The sequence below is a fragment of the Colobus angolensis genome, unplaced genomic scaffold (assembly GCF_000951035.1).
Source record: "Colobus angolensis palliatus isolate OR3802 unplaced genomic scaffold, Cang.pa_1.0 Scaffold7, whole genome shotgun sequence".
In the NCBI taxonomy this organism is placed as follows: Eukaryota; Metazoa; Chordata; class Mammalia; order Primates; family Cercopithecidae; genus Colobus; species Colobus angolensis.
In genome coordinates this window covers 497128-514045 of record NW_012120709.1, presented here as the reverse complement: position 1 = coordinate 514045, position 16918 = coordinate 497128, and the positions used below count along the sequence as shown (strand labels likewise).

General features: G+C 36.2%; 1 protein-coding gene across 1 annotated transcript in view; it reads left to right on the top strand.

The window, feature by feature from the left end:
• Nucleotides 1-3032, top strand: part of MRE11A (MRE11 meiotic recombination 11 homolog A (S. cerevisiae)) — an 85937-nt gene extending 82905 nt beyond the window's left edge. The window contains exon 20 of the mRNA XM_011926570.1: nt 2583-3032. Within this exon, the coding sequence (XP_011781960.1) occupies nt 2583-2639 (57 nt within the window). The 3' untranslated portion in view covers nt 2640-3032. The remainder of the gene's footprint in view (nt 1-2582) is intronic.
• The last annotated feature ends 13886 nt before the right edge of the window (nt 3033-16918 follow it).

Here is a 16918-nt window from a genome sequence, read left to right as displayed (position 1 = left end):
ACATGGTGAAACCCCAACTCTACTAAAAAGACAAAAATTAGCCAGGCATGGTGGTGGGTACCTATAATCCCAACTACTCAGGAGGCTGAGGCAGGCGGATCACCTGAGGTAGGAGTTCAAGACCAGCCTGACCAATATGGAGAAACCCCATCTCTACTAAAAATACAAAATTAGCCAGGCATGTTGGCACATGCCTGTAATCCCAACTACTCGGGAGGCTGAGGCAGGAGAATTGCTTGAACCCGCGAGGTGGAGGTTGCGGTGAGCTGAGATTGCACCACTGCACTTCAGCCTGGGCAACAAGAGCAAAACTCCGTCTTAAAAAAAAAAGTAGTTTCATTGATAACCTTCCTTTGAACTATAGTTAATGTTAAGAGTTAAGAAGTAGCTTTGTTGAGTGCCCATCAATGTAATTACCTCAGATATAAAAGTCCTGTAGATTTTTAAAATATGATATTTACTCAGCTCTTATTTGCCCAGTTAACAGTGGGATCAGAATTTTTTTAGCTTCTTCCATTTACTTATATTTGGAGAGATGATGATGATGATGATGATGATGATGGTGATGATATCCCAAGAGCTTTTAATATTACTTTAATGAATATTTATTAAGTACTCACTATATGCTCTACAAGTGTCATGTAGAGGGTGGCACATGGTAATTTCATGACATGGAGGTATTCAGGCATTGTCTGAAATGTTCTCTGGGAGGATGTCTGGAAAAAACTCAAATTCCAGATCATGTCTGTAACCATGATATCTCCTCCACCATGAATGAGGAGGAGGAGGAAGAGGAAGAATTATAAGTCAGGACTTGCCTCTTGCCTTTATTAATTTGCTGTTTCAATTAAGTTTAAATAAAACTACATGACTGAAGGATGCTGCCCTTCCCCTTTCCTTCATGGCTACCATTTGAAGGGCCTTTGCTCATTTTTGTTGAATTGCTTGAAGGTGTTTCTCTTAGGCCCATCACCCCTTTCATTTATTTTTTTTTATTTAAAAAAATTGTTAATTGTAGCAAAAGCATAACATAAAACTAACCATTATTAAGTGTACAGTTCGGTAGTGTTAAATAGATCCATATTAAACAGATCTTTAGTACTTTTTCATTTTGCAAAATTGAAAATCTGTATCCCTGAAATAGCAAGTCTCCATTTCCCCATCTTCATCCTCTGGTAACTACCATTCCACTTTCTCTTTCTATGAATTCAACTACTCTAGGTACTTCATATAAGTAGAATCATAGAGTATTTGCCTTTTTGTGACTGGCTTATTTCACATAGCGTAAGTTCTTGAAGGTTTATCTGTGTTACATGTAGCCTGTGACTTACGCCTTTCATTTTTAGCTTTGGCTGCTGCCGCCATGTTCCCTATATTTCAGCTGTGGTTTAAAACAGCTTGAGAGGACTCAACTCAGGCAGTCAAGAAAAATAGCAGCAAGAGCTCATTCTACCTATTAAATACTAACAGGTTGCTTTCAGGAGGGAAGTGAGCAATTATTGTTTGTTTATTCCAGAACATCTGGATATTCATGTGGTTATATGTTACAGTTAAAAATTTGTATACTTGTTCATGTTAACTGCGAAGACAAACTATTAGCAAATTATCTATTAGACTTCATTTGGATTTGTCTCTGGTTTATTTAAGTTTTGCCTTTGATAGTAGCAGAAAATGAATCAATAAATGCAAATGAATTTATATTTTTTAAGGCATCCATTTCTCACCAGAGATAATTAGTTTAGCTAACATTTGGAAGTGCTGATACCACTAAGAAAGCCTAGCATCAAATAATTTCTTTTTTTAATGTCTTAAACACAAATAAAAAATTTACAAACAAATTTGCTTTGTTTTCTGAATATTTATAGAATACATAAGAATTGATTTTATGTTGTCTTCATAAAATTGTATAATTGGGCTTATCTGAGGTTTGTTTTCATTCTCTTTAATTAAATTATTAGTTAATATCTCATATTCCTATTTATTCTTACCATGCATACAATCTGTAGCCCATTGGCATGGGAACTCTTGAAATACTGCAAGTATTTCTTTTTTTATCCAAAAAACTATTTGAAAGCTTGCTTTGCTAGGTTGTTTTCTACATGAGTGTGAGAGTAGCTAGCTATTTCTAGCATTAAATGGGTAATGGGAAATAAAAATTACAGCTCTTTCTGAGTTAGATCTCCATGTGGCTTCATTATTTTTTTGCTGTGAATTTCCAGAAGAGTAGATACAACTGTAATAAAATGTAAATGAGAAGATCTATTCAAAAACCAAATATGAAATGACTTGAGGAATTTTTTTTCTGGTTTACCTATACTTCATTTGTCTTTATTAAGGTTAGTGAGAGAAATGTGTGTGGTATATTGTAGATACATGCACACACAGCAGGATAAATTTTCATTTTAATGCCAATTAAGAATTTAATTGTACTTACATATTTCACAGTTATAAAGGAAATAGAAAAATAAAGTCTACCCCATGTGAAATGACCCTCACTGGTATTGTTTTGCCCATAAGAACTTCTGTCTTGTTTGAGTGAAGCAAGGAACAATCAGTAATACAACATTTGTATCTCATTTCAGGATGACGATGATGATCCTTTTATGAACACTAGTTCTTTAAGAAGAAACAGAAGATAATATATTTAATGGCACTGAGAAACATGCAAGATAACAGGAAAAATCAAAATGTTACAAGCTAAGAGTTTACAGTTTAAGATTTTAAGTATTGTTTCCTGAGCATGACTCCATAAGTAAGAAAGTTCTAGCTCAAGGACATAAACAATAACATTGATTCACCTTGTTTTTTTAACCTGGTTGTTATAGTAAGAGCTTTGTTCCAATATCATTCTTGAGTAAAGATTAAAGTAAAGCTACCATTTTACATTTCTGCTTCATGATCAAAAACTGTCAGTATTTTAATATGGTTACATTTAACCAAACTTGAGGGAAAGAGCTTATAAAATTTAACTTCTTCGTAATTTGAGTAATTTCTTAGAGGTTCCAGGTTTCCTGAAAGTAAAACAATTTATGTGAACCTGTGCCTAAATTCACTGTTTGTTACTATGTATGTTTTTTCCTAATGCTTCTTAAAAGACTACCTATTAGTTTGAACAGATATGTTCTTATTTAAAAGAGTAGAATAACCTGTCAGAATTATTGAGTTTTTTATTCCAGTTGTAGCAAAGATTTCAAAAGATTATGTTCCCATTAAGTGGTAGTAATTTCCTTTATTATTCTGTATCCTTAATGGTGTTCTCTCTCTCTCTGCCCCCATTTCCCCCTCTCCCTTTCTCCCTTTCTTTTTCTTCTCTTTCATACATACATGTGTGCCCATTTCTAGGAGGAAAAGGGTTAAAAATTGTTTTAAACTACATCCTGAAAATATTAAAGAATTTGTTTTAGGTAGCGTGGTCAGCTGAACCTTACAGTAAAGTATAGAAATGTATTTAATGTGGAATGTCAATTCCAGGATTTCTCATTAACAATATTTTATCTTAACTTTGGTTCCTGTGAAACATTTCTGAATGGGTAATTCCAGATATCTTAGTAGCTCATGTTAAGTTTCTGTTTTTTACTTGTTTTCAGGGAGAAATAAGAATTAGACATCTTCAGATTTAAGTTAAATAATCCCAATCTTCTTTATAATACTCTGTAAAAAGATCCCTGAGATTATTCCTTCTTTTAGCCATATGCAACAGCTTTACTTTAAAATTCTCTAAGGAAGTTATAGATCTTGGGAGTACAACAGCCCGACATTTCTTCATAGGTAGAAACAAATACTTGACTCATTGATACTCATGACCATTAGAATAGTCATACCTGGAATGTGTCAAATTATAAGAGACAGACGTTTGGTTAGTGACTGCCTCATATAGCACTTTTGAAGAGGCCTAAGTCAAAACTTGCAATATAACATTCTATTGACTTTCTTAAAAATATTTTTTCTGTACCTAACTTGAGCATAAGTGTTATTTGAGCAAGTACCATTAACTTAGTGGAAGGCATTGTCCTGTGAAATATTCTCAGGCAGATCTGCCCACATCTTTATTGCACTTGAAATTTAATATTTCTAGTATTTGAACAAAGCAGAGGGTTAAGTCAGGGGAGAGCAGTGCTCTCCATGAGGGAATGGAAGCTACCAGGGCAGACAGTGTCTGGGGTGATGCCGTGCTACCTACGCCTGCACAAGCCATGCTGGCTCAGACTGAGCTGTCGGCCACATCAGCTAGTGGCTCTTCTCATGCATCAGTTAGGGGGGTCTGGATGAGAGTAATAGTGAGGGAATGGTCACTAAAGTATCCTGACAAGTTCCTAGGAAAAAGGAATAAGACTTTTTACCTTTAAAAACAAAAAAAAATGCTCTTGGCTGTGAAAAGAGGTACTAAATGTGATTCACTTCACCACTAAGGAAAGTGATGCCATAGCAGTTACAGAGGGTGAAAAATCTCTCCAACTAATTCAGGTCATTTTGTGAATAGTATGTATCAAGCCCTGAAAATATGGTAAATAAAATGTGACAGGGAAACCTTTCTTTGATTGAATATTGTTACATAGTTAAATGTGCTATATATCCTTAATATTTTATATTGATGCTGCAAATCAGTTGGTTTTGGAGGAGTTTCATTTTTTGTTTCTAACAGTTTTCAGACCTGTTGGTATAGGAGTGTAGAGGTCTTTCAGATGATTTGAAAGCAGCTGCATTTGCTCTTGGAGGCTCTGGGAGAGCAGGAATGAGAATATTCAGAGGAAAACATCTGTAGGGAATTCTTCTGTTGCTTACCAAAGAATAAATATCTTTCTGGTGTTTTGTTTCCTGTCATAAAAATACAACAGTGCATTTACAAGGTTAAAGATTCCTCGAAGTTCTAGGAAATTCTAGAAAATATAAGTGGTGCTTAGAAAATTCAAGCATTTAGGAATGTGACCTTTTAATTCAGGTACGTGAAAGACTTTTTTCCCCAAACTTTTAAAAGTAGGAAATACAATAAATACAGAAAAATCATATGGTTGAATAAATAATTATAAAGTGAGCACTGATGGAATCCCTATACAGGTCAAGAAATAGCACACTGTCCTGGACTCCCAATATATTGTGTTCTCCTTTCTGGGTAACCAGCCCTGACTTCTGTAATTTAAAAGCTCCTACTTTTGCCACAAGGTGGTGCTTCTGCTATTAGATGCAGTTAGGAGGATGCAACTGCAAATCTAAAATTAGGAAGTTAGTGTAGTTGCAATAAACTTAGAACATATGCATTAATACTAAACCTATACAGTAATACCATAATTAGCTTTCTGATCATGTAAATTGCTTTACTTAGGTATTTCATTTAGTTTAGCCTGTTATGGAATTTACCAGCTTGATAAATTTTGCATATCAAGGTTTATAAAGAAAAGGAATATTTTATGTTTTCATAAAGAGAAAAATCCATTCTTAGAAAAAAACTGAGTTAAAAAGTATCTCATTGGGCTGGGCATGGTGGCTCACGCCTTTAATCCCAGCACTTTGGGAGGCCAAGGTGGGTAGATCACCTGAGATCAGGAGTTCGAGACCAGCCTGACCAACATGGTGAAACCTCGTCTCTACTAAAAATACAAAAAATTAGCCAGGCATGGTGGCATGTGCCTGTAATCCTAGCTACTCAGGAGGCTGAGGCAGGAGAATCGCTTGAACCCAGGAGGCGGAGGTTGCAGTGAACCAAGATTGCGCCATTGCACTCCAGCCTGGGCAACAAGAGCGAAACTCAATCTCAAAAACAAAAAAATCTCAATGTAAAATATCTTATTTGGAAATATAGAATTTAAAAGCAACTTTCCCCCAAAGTAATCTGATGTCCTTTTTGTATCTGTCATATATTTAATTCATAGTATTTTGTGTTTTTTTTAAAGCTAACTACCACTAAGATCATTATAGAACTTTGGTGTAATAAAGATTTGGGTTTTTCAGCCCAGTGAGTTTCCATATTCTTGAATGAAAAAGATCCACATTTCATCATTTGCCTGTTTCATTTTCTTTTAGTACTTTTGAACTTAGTTTGGTCAGAAAATACTAGAATTTTAGTTTGATCTAAAGAACCAGCTTACATAACTTGCTATTGCAATGTACATTTGTAGGTTTTTGGTGTGTCAGATAACTGGATCTGATTTTAGCTCTTTTTAAGTGGTAAAAACAATGCATTTTTATTCTTCAAATTCAGACATTGAATACATATTAAAATGTGTATGCTTACCTGTCATCTTCTCCCTATCAACAATTAGGAACATGTTTCTCCAATTACTGTTTGCACGACTACCAAGAAAAATTGTTGAATTAGAACCCCAACGCCGGGCATGGTGGCTCATGCCTGTGATCCTAGCACTTTGGGAGGCCAAGGCAGGCGGATCATCTGTCAGGAGTTCAAGACCAGCCTGGCCAACATGGTGAAACCCCAACTCTACTAAAAAGACAAAAATTAGCCAGGCATGGTGGTGGGTACCTATAATCCCAACTACTCAGGAGGCTGAGGCAGGAGAATCACTTGAACCTGGGAGTTGGAGGTTGCAGTGAGCCAGTATCACGCCATTGCACTCCAACCTGAGCGACAGAGCAAGACTCTGTCTCAATCAGTCAGTCAATCAACAAGAACCCCAGATTGTATAGCTATATATTTTAGTCCCCTTATCAAAGTATATGTTCTCCTTGGTACTTATTTTGATATTCTGATTTTTCTACATATGCTTTATCAACCTCTTAATTAAACCATCTTTGTCTATTTTGAGAGATAACTGCACTGCTTCGCATTGTGTGTTTTAAATGTTGTTGTTCAGTTTGAGTCAAATAAAAGGATATTTAATCTGTGGTGCCTTGACATTAAAAGTGGTAAAGTGATTTTTAAAGGGCTCTTGGCTGGTTGTTGCAAATTATGGCTGATTAACAACAGACATTTAATGGCTATTAGGCTGGTTGGCCCATGCAAACTTTTTTCTGCCTCTGAGCCACTGTGTAGTCAAGATGGGTCACATACAAATACCCAGAACTAGTGCATAAGTACCCTTGATCACAGTGCCTGTTTAATATCAATACCAAGTGTTTCGTGTTTATATTTTATGTAAAAACCAGAATTTTCTACATAGAAGCTTATAACTGCAGTCTTCCTATTAGTGCATTTGAACTGATTGCAAGGTATATCTGACTTTGAGTACATTTTGCTAGAGGCAAAAGGCCATTGCTTAATAGGCTGAGAGGCCCAACTGCATTTCCATTGGTTCTTGGGTAGTCCGGAAATGAAGGCATATGAACTGAAGGCGTCCATTTTACACTCATTAAAGTGTTGTACCATAAACAATGAGATAAATAAGTAAACCCATCATAGGTATACCTGAAAGTTTCTAGTGGTTTATCATTCCAATACTGATTTCTGAAGTTTTTAGTAGTTTTAAGTCCAGATTATATTTTTAAAACTTGAAATAGTATCAACTTTATAGAAATTTGCAAGAATAATGGAGAACTTTTTATCCTTTTTCAGATTCACCAATTTTTGACATTTTGTATTAAAAAAATTCTATATGTACATATATGTATATGTATATACATATATTTTCATATCAAATGTGAACACACACACATACAATTTCTCAATCTTTTGACAGTAGGTTGGAATGTCATGTTCCTTTACTCTTTAATACTTCAGTGAATGTTCCCTAGGAACAAGAATATCCTCTTATATATATCCTTTTATAACCACCACACTATTAAATAATCTACAGTGCGTTTTCCAATTTTGTTATTTGTTCTAATACTTTCCTTATATAGCATATTTTTCCCTCTATTCTAGGATTTAGTTTTATTTTGTGAATATGTAGAGTATCAGTGTGCTTCCTGAAGTCTAAATCATTCAAATGCACACTCAAGTCTTACTCCCATCCCTATTCCTTTCATCCGTTTTTGCCCCACCCATGGTAGGTAACCAATTTCATTTTTGTTCATTCTTTTTGTCAAAATATGCAGATTTGTACATTTTTTCATGTCCCCTATTTTCGTACATAAAAGGTTTTATGCTATATATACTCTTTTTATCTGAACATTATGTCCTGCAAACTACTCTTTATGTCATTTTATGGAGATCTTCCTTACTTTTTTATAGCCTCATGGTACTGCATTGAGTTTAAATGCCATAATTCATTCTGTCCTCCTATACTTGTGCCTTTTGGTGGTTCTGATATTTACAATTACAAATAATACTGCAATGCTAATACTAGTGTTTTTAATACTGCAATACTAATACTAGTATTTAAAAATTTTTAGAATTGTTATCTTCAGAGTAAATTCCTGGAAGTGTGATTATTCAGTAAAAGAGTAAATAGGCCGGGCGCGGTGGCTCAAGCCTGTAATCCCAGCACTTTGGGAGGCCGAGACGGGCAGATCACGAGGTCAGGAGATCGAGACCATCCTGGCTAACACGGTGAAACCCCGTCTCTACTAAAAATACAAAAACTAGCCGGGCGAGGTGGCGGGTGCCTGTAGTCCCAGCTACTCGGGAGGCTGAGGCAGGAGAATGGCGTAAACCCAGGAGGCGGAGCTTGCAGTGAGCTGAGATCCGGCCACTGCACTCCAGTCCGGGCAACAGAGCGAGACTCTGCCTCAAAAAAAAAAAAAAAAAGAGTAAATATACGGGTAGTTTTGTTAGGTGTTGCCAAGTTCCTTTTTATAAAAGCTATATTCCCACCAACAACGCATGAACTATTTCTCTATAGCCTCACCATCAGAAGAATGTGTTGTCAAATTTTTTATTGTTTGCCAAACTGATGGACAAGAAATAGCATCTTAGTGTAATTATAATTTGCATTTGTAAAAATATGTTTAGGGTACATTTTTACATCCATTTTTGGTGAGTTGTTCATGTATCTTACTCATTTACCTAGAATGTCTGGTCCCGTTTTTCTTCACTCAATATAAAAAATATTTTTTAAATATTAGATATTAACCCTTTGTCTATAATATATTGTAAAATTTTTTCCCAACTTCTTGTTTGTATTTTTACTTTTGCTTATCGTGGTTTTTTTGCCGTGCAACTGTTTGTTTTTAATGTAGTCAGATTTGTCTGGTTTTGTATCTGGACTTGACTTGTGTTGTATAAATGGTGTCTAATTGAACAGAGGGTCTTTTAAGGAACATAACTTTTTTATTTTTATAATTGCATAATTGGACTTTATGAAGTCCAACTTACATTGATTAAGGTCTAACACTTTTGTGTTCTGTTCAAGAAAAGCATTTCTTATGCTAAGGTCATGTAACTTCTTCTGTGTTATCTTCCAGAACTTTGTGTTTTGCCTTTCCAATTCAGCTCCACAGTCCAGCTGGGAATTGATTTCTATGCTCTTAATTGCTATTGGGCTATTTTTTTCTATTTTGTTTCTGCTATGTGCTTTGTTTCAAATCAGATCCTCAGAACATGAAAGAAAATAATTATCTGTTAATTTAAGCCATTGATTAATATTGCATCTTACAGAGGGGGAAATAATGATTAAAGTGGGTTGTTTTTGTTTTAACAACAATACCATGTAAAAATGTCTTTAATGATATTTCTAGAAAGCATCACCAGATCAGCAACTCATTTTCACACGATGCAAGCAATAGCTATCATTGATCTTACATGCTTTTAAAAAATGCTGCTAATAAGATTTTTTAAATTGCCATTTGAGGCCATTATTTTTGAGCATCAGAGAAAGAAAAGTTGCATTTTTTCATACTAACTCTAACTGCCTTGTGTTTCATAAAGTTCATGCTATGATAAAGACAAATTCTATCAATTACAGTGGAAGACGCAGCTTGCAGGCAGTGAAACAGGGAAGGCTGTGGTGATCATACATCTCAGGGGAAAAATCTGTACACAGTGAAGGAAACATGTAGGATCTGAAGGTGAAAGTCTGTTCTTGACCCACCAGTTAGACTATTCAACAAAATCACATGATATTATAAAAGGCTGAAATTAAGGGCAGAGTGACAAAAATCTAAATTGTGTGAAGAAAGTGACCATGCCTTTTGTTTTGTTTTCTTTTGTTTAAGTTCGAGAAAGTCTTGCTCTGTTGTCCAGGCTGTAGTGCAGTGATGCGATCTTGGCTCACTGCAACCTCCAACTCTCCAGATTCAAGTGATTCTCCTGCTTCAGCCTCCCGAGTAACTGGGATTACAGGTATGAGCCATCATACCCAGCTAATTTTTTTCTATTTTTAGTAGAGATGGGGTTTCACGTATTGTCCAGGCTGGTCTCGAACTCCCAACCTCAGGTGATCTGCCCACATCGGCTTCAAAGTGCTGGGATTACAGGCATGAGCCACCATGCTCGGACCATGCCATTTATACTGTACCTACAAGTTTAATTGCTAAATAACAAGTCTTAACAGCAAGCGCCTTCTGGCAGGCTGTGGACTCCCAGCCTGGGTTCATCCTGAATTCACCTCTTCCACAACCTTTTATTATGTGATGCCATAAGTCTCGACACTGCCTTTCCCATTAAATTGAGTTTCCTTAAGGGAAGGCCCCTTGCTGTTTTTTCTCTTAAACCAAGCCTAGAATGGTGCCTGGCACATAGCAGGCTCTTAGTAAATACTTAATGCATGACTATGTGAAAACATAAATAGATTTTGTTAAAAAAAATTCCAAAGCACTCAGAAATAAAGCAGAGCTGTTAATTTCACCCTCACTCCTTGACAATGGAAATACCTCTCGTAAACACAAATGAAGTAAAAACTGTGTTATGCAGTAGAGGCATTAGAGTCTTAAGTTATGAAGCCAACGACTTGATTTCCAAACAGCTACTTACCTAAAATTGCCACCCTAGTCAGATTGGTTCAGTTGACTGATCAGACCAGTGACCCATCTCTGACAGTGGCAATAATTAGGAACCTGTTAAAGATAAAGATGGATTGTTATCCTCTGTAAACTACTGAGTTTTTTCGAGTATAAATAGTATTTGCGAAAAATGCAAAAGAATATGAAGAAAAAGGATACCATAATCCTGCTATTAACATTTCACTGTGCCCCCTTAACTCTTCACATAATTGAAATAAAATTGTATCAGTTTGTGTCCTGCTTGTGTTATTCTGAAAGCATTTTCTATGTTACTAAATTTTTCTTAAAAACATTTCTTTTAATGGTTGCATAGTGTTTGGGGTCATGGTGTGCCGCAGCATATTTTTTCACTATAATAAGTAATGCTTGATGGAGTCATCTTTTTACATGAATATTTTTATACTTTTTATGTGGAGTAGGGTGTGAGAAACCTACATGTATCCATCATCCTGCTTCAATCCATTTCTCTTCCCCCAGTCCAGATGATTTTGAAGCAAATTCCAGACATTGTGTTACTTAATCTGCATAGATATATGCACATGTGTATATACAATAAACAACAAGGACTCTTTAAATAAAATATACTGTCAGTTGTACATAAATCTTTAACCACATTTTAAAAATTATATCCATAGGCTAGGATAGAGTAAAAAATAGAATTTCAGGTAAAGGAGATGAAAATATTTTAAGACTTATGACAGTTTTACCACATTGCTTTGCAGAAAGGATATATCCATTTATACTCCCACCAGCAACATGAGAGCACCTCTTTCACTGAACCCTATCCAACACCCAGTCATTTATTTGATTTTGTAAACTTCACAGTAAAAGGTTTCTTGCATTTGGTTTTAGGCTTTAGCAGTATTCTTCACCCAGAAGCTAATGAGATTGTTGATCAGTCAGACCTGGGCTTCAATCTTCCAATCCTTTTAGCTGTGTAACTTACACAAGTCAGTCTCGGAACATCTGCTTCCCTATTCAGTAGACAAAAATGCCTACCTTGTATGTTTTGTGATTAGATGCAGTGATGCTTATGAAGTGATTAGCACAGTTCCAGCATATAAAACCTTCGATGGTTCCATTGGCTGCAAGTTGCATCTTCAACTGTAATTGCTAGAATTTCTTTTATCATAGCATGAACTTTATGAAATAGAAGTCAATGTAAAATTAATATGAAAAAAAAGACTTTCTGATGCTCAAAATTAATGGCCTCAAGTGGTAATTCAAAGAAATAAAAAAAATCCTATTAAAGCATTTTCAAAAGAGCCTGAAATCAATGATAACTATTGCTTACATCCTGTGAAAATGAGTTGCTGAATCCTGTGATGCTTTCTAGAAATATCCTTAATAATTTTTTTACTTGGTATTGCTATTTAAAAAAAAAACAAAACTTTAATCATCATTCTCCCTCTGTAAGATGTAATATTAATCAAAGAGCTTAAATATCATGGCTAATTATCCTCTTTCTCATTCTGAGGATATGATTCAAAACAAAGCACGCAGCAGAAATGAAAAAGAAATAGAAAAAAATAGCCCAATAGCAATTAAGAGCATAGAATGAGATGATGTTAAGAAATGTGACTCAACCTATAGAATTGTAGAAAATCCCCTTAAAACATTAAATGCATAGCTCTGCTCATTAGAGGAACTGTATCTTCCGTTTGCCCCCTCTGAGAGCTAATGAAGAAATTCTCATTTTATGAGAACACTTGGACACAGGGTGGGGATCGTCACACCCCGAGGCCTGTCGTGGGGTAGGGGGAGGGGGAAGGGATAGCATTAGGAGAAATACCTAATGTAAATGACAAGTTAATGGGTGCAGCAAACCAACATGGTACATGTATACCTGTGTAACAAACCGGCACGTTGTGCACATGTACCCCAGAACTTAAAGTATAATTTGAAAAAAAAAAAATCTCGAGTGGTTATCCAGCAACAGAACCAGAAAATTGTTACTTTTACAGAAGGTAGGTTTTATTGCATATATAAGAGGGATAGTGATATCATTTTAAATTAGATATGTCCAAGGTAAACGATCATATCAGCAAACAGGGACAGTTTGACTTCTTTACTGATTTGGATGCTCCTTCTCTTTGATTGCTCTGGCTTGGACTTCTGGCACTATGTTGAAGAGGAGTGGTGAGAGTGGGCACCCCTGTCTTGTTCCCATTTTCAGAATGCTTTCAACTTTTCCCCATTCAGTATTATGTTGGCTGTGGGTTTGTCATAGATGGCTTTTATTACATTAAGGTATGTCCCTTGTATGCCGATTTTGCTGAGGGTTTTAATCATAAAGGGAAGCTGGATTTTGTCGAATGCTTTTTCTGCATCTATTGAGATGGTCATGTGATTTTTGTTTTTCGTTCTGTTTATCTGGCATATCACATTTATTGACTTGCGTATGTTAAACCATCCCTGCATCCCTGGTATAAAACCCACTTGATCATGGTGGATTATCTTTTTGATATGTTGTTGGATCCACTTAGCTAGTGTTTTGTTAAGGATTTTAGCGTCTGTGTTCATCAAGGATGTTGGTTTGGTCTGTATTTTTCTTTTTTGGTTGTATCCTTTCCTGGTTTTAGTATTAGGATGATGCTGGCTTCATAGGATGAATTAGGGAAAGTTCCTTCTTTCTCTGTCTTGTGGAATAGTGTCAGAAGAATTGGTACCAGTTCTTCTTTGAATGCCTGGTAGAAATCTGATGTGAATCTGTCTGGTTCTGGACTTTTTTGTGTTGGTGATTTTTAAATTACCATTTCAATCTCACTTCTTGTTATTGGTCTGTTCAGGGTATCTAATTCTTCCTGATTTAAGCTAGGAGGGTTGTATTTTTCCAGGAATTTATCCATCTCTTCAAGATTTTCTAGTTTATGTGCATAAAGGTGTTCATTGTAGCCTTGAATGATCTTTTGTATTTTGGTGGTGTCAGTTGTAATATCTCCTGTTTTGTTTCTTAGTGAGGTTATTTGGATTTTCTCTCTTCTTTTCTTGGTTAATCTTGCTAATAGTCTATCAATGTTATTTATCTTTTGAAAGAACCAGCTTGTTGTTTCATTTATGTTTTGTATTTTTTGTTTGTTTCATTTAGTTCTGCTCTGATCTTGGTTATTTCCTTTCTTCTGCTGGGTTTGGGTTTGGTTTGTTCTAGTTCTCTAGTTCTTTGAGTTGTGACCTTAGATTGTCTGTTTGTGCTCTTTCAGAATTTTTGATGTAGGCATTTAGGGCAATGAACTATCCTCTTAGCACCACCTTAGCTGTATCCCAGAGGTTTTGATAGATAGGTTGGGTCGTTATTGTCTTTCAGTTCAAAGAATTTTTAAATTTCCATCTTGATTTCATTTTTGACTCATAGCTCCTTCAGCAGCAGGTTATTTAATTTCTAAACCCTAAGGGTTCCCCCAGAAAGCTACTAGAACTGATAAAAGAATTTAGCAAAGTTTCAACATACAGGATTAATGTACACAAATTGGTAGCTCTTCTATGCATCAAGAGCGACCAAGCGGAGAATCAAATCAAGAACTCGACCCCTTTTAAACAGCTGCAAAAAAAAAATAAAGTAAAATACTTAGGAATTTACCTAACAGAGAAGTTGAAAGTCCTCTACAAGGAAAACTACAAAACACTGCTGCAAGAAATCATAGATGACACAAACAAATGGAAACACATCCTAAGCTCATGGATGGGTGGAATCAATATTGTGAAAATGATCATACTTCCAAAAGCAATCTACAAATTCAATGCAATCACCATCAAAGTACCACCGTCACTCTTCACAGAGTTAGAAAAAAAAAAAATTCTAAAATTCATTTAGAACCAAAAAAGAGAGCCCGCATAGCCAAAGCAAGACTAAGCAAAAAAAACAAATCTGGAGGCATCACACTACCTCACTTCAAACTATACTGTAAGGCCACAATCACCGTGTGACTGTGGCCTTATAGTGTGGTACGGGTATAAAAACAGGAACATAGACTAGTGGAACAGAATAGAGAACCCAGAAATAAACCCAAATACTTACAGCCAGTTGATCTTCGACAAAGCAAACAAAAAAAAGTGGGGAAAGGACTAATTCTAGAAGATAACATTGGAAAAACCTTTCTAAGACATTGACTTAGGCAAGGCTTTCATGACCAAGAACCTAAAAGCAAAAGCAATTAAAACAAAGATAAATAGCTGGGACCTAATTAAACTAAAGAGCTTTTGCATGGCAAAAGGAACAGTCAGCAGAGTAAACACAACCCACAGAGTAGGAGAAAATCTTCACAATCTATACATCTGACAAAGAACTGATATCCAGAATCTACAACCAACTCATGTCAGAAGAAAAAAAAGTCCCATCAAAAAGCTGGCTAAGGACCTGAATGGACAATTCTCAAAAGAAGATATACAAATGGCCAACAAACATATGAAAAAAATGTTCACCATCGCTAATCATCAGGGAAATGCATCAAAACCACAACGCGATACCAGGTTACTCCTGCGAGAATGGCCATAATCAAAAAATCAAAAAACAGTAGATGTTGGCATGGATGCAGTGATCAGGGAACACTTCTACACTGCTGGTGGGAATGTAAACTAATACAGCTACTATGGAAAACAGTGTGGAGATTCCTTAAAGAACTAAAAATAGAACTACTGTTTGATCCAGCAATTCCACTACTGAGTATCTACCCAGAGGAAAAGAAGTCATTATTCGAAAAAGATAGTTGCACATGCATATTTATAGCAGCACAATTCACAATTGTGAAATCGTGGAACCAACCCAAATGCCCATCAATCAACAAGTGAATAAAGAAGCTGTGGTGTATATGTATACAATGAAATACCACTCAGCCATAAAAAGGAATGAATTAAGAGCATTTACAGTGACCTGGATGAGATTGGAGACTATTATTCTAAGTGAAGTAACTCAGGAATGGAAAACCAAACAGCGTATGTTCTCACTGATATGTGGGAGCTAAGCTATGAGGATGCAAAGGCATAAGAATGATACAATGGACTTTGGGAACTTGGGGGGAAGAGTGGCAGGGGGTGAGGGATAAAAGACTACAAGTATGGTGAGGTGTATACTGCTCAGGTGATGGGTGCACCAAAATCTCACAAATCACCACTAAAGAACTTACTCATGTAACCAAATACCACCTGTGCCCCAATAGCTTTTGGAAAAATAAAAAAATAATTAAATTAGATATGTCCCAGGAACTTACTGGACAGATAGAGTATTTAGAGAGAGAAAGACCTGCCTCCTGGGTTTTCTGATTCCAGAGCCAGTATCTCAACCTCAGTACTGCCAGTTTTCCCTGTCTTAGTGTACTAGGCTGTAGGAGACAACATTAGGAAGACAGTAGCTCCTGGCCTGGTAATGCTGACAATTTCATAGGAAATACACGTGTAGCAAATCATGAGACCCCAACAAGGAAAGTACAGTATCAGAGAATGAATCATCTGTTATGGGAGCACTTTTAAAAGAGCAGATTTGGGAACATTAACTTTGCTTGTTCTGGGGTTGTGGCAGTCAAGGGAGTCAGTCTTCAGAGAGGAGATAACATTTCAGCTGGGTCTTGAATATGGAGTTTTTCTGGCTCGAAGGTGGTGGAGAGGATGACTGTAGGCAGAGAAACAGCCTCCTCAAATACACAGTGTCATGTAATTGGTGATGTGGGAGATGACCACAAGATTCTAACCATGGTGAACAAGTGAACAGGAAAAAGAGCAAGTACAAGAATGTGAGGGAAGAGCAGGATATAATGAATTGAGTTTGGAGCTTGCTGAATGGGCGGGTATTCCAGGTCAAAATGTCTAATCAACAGTGAAATGTTACATAATACAGATTTGGAGCTTTTAACAGGTGGTAAGTGAGGTACAGATCTTGGAGTCATTGGTGACTAATGGATGGTTAAACCAGTGAAGGTGGCCGAGATCACCCAGGGGGACATTTAATTCGAGAGGAGCAGATAATGGAGCATAACACCTTGGAGCCCTGAACTTTAGCTAGCAATCCTGTGGTACTATTTGTCCATATATGGGTTAAATGGGTTGTTGGATTTGGCTTAAGACCCTAGCTACCATTTAGAAAAGTTTCTATGTAGAA